The sequence below is a fragment of the Drosophila ananassae genome, chromosome 2R (assembly GCF_017639315.1).
Source record: "Drosophila ananassae strain 14024-0371.13 chromosome 2R, ASM1763931v2, whole genome shotgun sequence".
Taxonomy (NCBI): Eukaryota; Metazoa; Arthropoda; class Insecta; order Diptera; family Drosophilidae; genus Drosophila; species Drosophila ananassae.
Genome location: NC_057928.1, coordinates 25,298,142 through 25,301,778, shown reverse-complemented (window position 1 = coordinate 25,301,778; position 3,637 = coordinate 25,298,142). Strand labels below are relative to the sequence as shown.

At 43.4% G+C, this 3,637-nt stretch overlaps 1 protein-coding gene across 1 annotated transcript; it reads left to right on the top strand.

Annotated features, from left to right (window-relative positions):
* Positions 1–1,916, top strand: LOC26514307. The gene is given in 3 exon segments (XM_032454882.2): positions 1–25; positions 1,662–1,855; positions 1,857–1,916. Coding segments are annotated over 3 exon segments (279 nt in total).
* Positions 1,917–3,637: the final 1,721 nt, after the last annotated feature.

The window sequence follows — 3,637 nt, the reverse complement described above, 5'->3', positions numbered from 1 at the left end:
ATGGATAGTTCTGTGGCGTGGTCAGGTACAATCGATAGTCCGGCATATTTATGGTGGCCACGTGACCTTACACTGACCTCCCGAAGGAAAGGCCTCCCTTATCCCCAAACACATCCCCAAAGAAAAGAGTTTCCCTAAGCCGCTTTTCTTGACAGATTCAAAATCCTGGCAGTGGGCAAGGACTGAGAAGAAGTGGGTGGCTAAAATAATTAATCTCCTTAATTGAATACATGCGAATTATGAATCAGCAGCAGCCAGGACAAGCACTTACCGCAATTACTGCATTAATTTCCACCACTTGCTGGGGGTGGCCGAGCGAAAATTGCCTGAGGGGTTGCGTTTAGCATTCATCTTGTTCCTTCTGTGGGGGGGTGAGGACAGGGGGAGATTGTTGCTTCTGGAAGGAAGCCGAGGGTCCAGTGTTCCACTAAATTGGACACATCTGCACAGTTTTGTCCCAACCCCCGGGCTTTTCTCGGCAGCGTGTCAATCTTGCGAGTCAAATGGCGGCACGCATGGCAAAGTTTTCCAGCTATTTTAGATCCCAGATCCCAAGATCCAGAGCCCAGAACCCCAGACCTCCCGCCTCAGTCCAGGAGCTAAGTTAAATCCCCGCACGTTTCCGCATTTCCACATTTCTACATTTCTTTATACATTTCTGTATTTTTTGAATTTCTGTACTTCTGTGCGAGCATTTCCACATTGCCGGAGTGAGTCGTCTGGCGCATTTGCATTTGGCTCCGCACACAATTTGTATGCTTAACTAAGCCGACTGCGTGCATGTTTCTAATGGGCGGCACAAAAGGTTACCTTACCTGATGCTGAACACGGAAAAAAACACGCTGCCGGGAAAAGCAGCAGCCTCTCCTCAGTTCCGGCTTCTTCCCCCCCATCGGAAAACTCATTTCGCCTCGGGCGTGACTTTTATAGCACTTTGTTTCCGAGTAGCTGAAGCTACAGCAGAAAACCAAAACTCACTCGAAAAAAGTAACCGAAACAGAAAAAAATTTAAAACTTTCTATACCCAAAAGGTTTAAATACTCTCGGCGAAGCGTGTAGTGTTCTATCAGCTGGATGATTTATTTTTCTGGGTTTTAATTTCAGGGAATTTAAACAAATGTCTTCCTGAAACTTTTCGAAAAAATTTTTAAATATTAAAAAATGATACCTAGAACCTTTATTATCACATACAATAAGTTTTTTATTTTTTTTGCAATCTAACACCTTAATTAAACTTTTACAAATTCAAGACAAAAGAAATTTCGATTAGCCAAACTTATTTAATAATCATATATTATAATACAACTACGTGAAGTCTAAACTATTCAAGATTTAATTAAATTTATCCAAATTTAGCATCTAAACGAGGAAAGTTTTATTCAATATACTTTAATCCTGGCAATACCCTTTTTTGAAACCCAAAAAATATTACTTACTTTGTAACAAATAATGTTTTTATTTTTTGAAAATGGTTTTTCAATAAAATCCTGAAGATACAAGTCAAAAATCATAGATAATTGAGCCATTATCCTTTGTGAGGGTATACAAATGTGAAAATCCTATGAAAGTAAATGGATTTTTGTCAGAGCCACAAAACGCATTGGAAACTTTTGCCTTGGCAATTCAAAAATGCCAAAATGCGATACACATTTGGGTTCAAGTTGCTGTTGCTGCTGATGTTGTTGCTGAACTTATCAACACGCCGATCACTTGCGACAGTTTCCGTTGTGCCGCACAGATACTCACACACACATGCAGATGACGAGAGGGCCTAATTGTCCCTCACCCAGTTACAGTGCCATTCCCATTTCCAATCCCATTCCCATTCCCATAACGAGAACTCACCCCCTTTCAGCCCAAAACCGAAAACCCCATTCAAGGTGAGCAATGTAAAAACTTCCTGTGCACTCATTTAGTCCTGCTGAGCTGTTGTTGCCAATGTTGTCCTTATATAAGCAGCAGCAGCTCTACTACACTGAGATACAAAAATGGTTACAATTTAGGATTTATTAGGATTTTGTTAAAGGAAAAAAAATTAAATCATTCGCCTTTCAAAGCGCCTAGAAATACAGTCTTTTTTTGCCATCTCAAGATAGTAACTTCCTTTTTTTCCTGTGTAGCAACAGCAACACTGAAGCAACATGCCCCTTACACCCAAACAATACACAAAACTGAACAAAAAAAAAAGAAAGGAGAAAAAACGGATATAGAAATTCAATACTTTGATTCGTGCCACAAGCACTGAGAGGAGCAATGTGGAGGAAGTGCAACCATACAAGGTAACCAAATAGCAGGACAACACGTACCACGAGCACTTGTTATAGTTTTTTTTTTTTTCATTTTTATGCTGCCCCTCCTGGGGGGGGGTGAGGGATGCATGTGGCAGGGTGGTTGCTGACGGCTACAAGATTTCCAAAACTGCAGTGGGAACTGGGAACTTTTTGGGCAACATTGCTGCATTATACTTAGTGGTTTCCACTTGATTGATGCCATCTGTTGTTCGACCCACCGAAGGAAGGAAGGATACTATGCTTTCCTACACGGGCGGGGAAAAAAACAATTGTAATTGTCGTGGGAGGTAGGGGGAGGAAGGGAGGATGTATGATATAGGAGGTAGGAGGTTGGTAGGTGTAGTTCTAATAACAACATCACGCAATGTCCTGTTGGCTGCGTGGGAAAGTCCTGGCAAGTTGCCGTTGTTGCTTAATTACTGATATATAGATATCCTGCGAGTGCGACTGGGAGTGCGAGTGCTAGAGCGATTGCGAGTACAACTATTATTAACAGTCCCGGCAGGCTGACATCCGGTTCGTCAGGGATTCCAGCAGGGAAAGTGAGTGAAGGCAACAAGGACTCTGGGAAAAGCTTCCACACTCCACGTCACTCCACTCCACTTCACTTACATGTCTGCCAATTATAAGCAACTAAACCGCAGATAAGAGCGGATGCTGAGGCTGAGAATGAGAACTGAGACTAACCAGACTACCAGTCTAACCGCTTCTCCCCCCTTTTACAGGACTCAAGATATTCCATATCCCATACACCACATCCCATCCAGACCCATCCTCCCGAGTATGTGCTGTCAAAGCGACGTGACTAAGTGGTGAAAAATGATTTCGTGGCTACGTGTGACTCTCTTTCGCTTCAGGAGTGAGCGGGCGTTAAGCGTTCACGGCTCCCTCTGGAGTCCTGACGTCCTAGAGGCTGCCGTTCGGCCGTCCTGCTGTCCCAGCGTCCTGGCATTCTGGCATCCTGGAGAACCGCACTGAGCCATCGAGAGGGTCACTTGACGAGATACCTCTAGGGGGGTGAATGGAGAATGGGGCAATGGGAACTGAGAACTGGGAATGGGGAATGCATGTCCTGGAAGTGTTGTGCAATCGTCAAAGGATCAACACATTCGCCCTGCCTGGCGATGAGGTTACTTCGTGAGGGAAATTTATCAAGGCTTCCTTTGTGAGGGGGAACGAGTGAGTCTTAAGGATATGAAGAGGCGGACATTTTTAGTAAAATATGAACTCCCGGATCCTGCAGTTTGTCTAGCCATGGTGAGTAAACTTACGTAATTCACTAGGAATCTGTTAAAGCAGAGGATAGTTATTATTTGATATCCTTTTTGAAAGTTATTATTTGATCA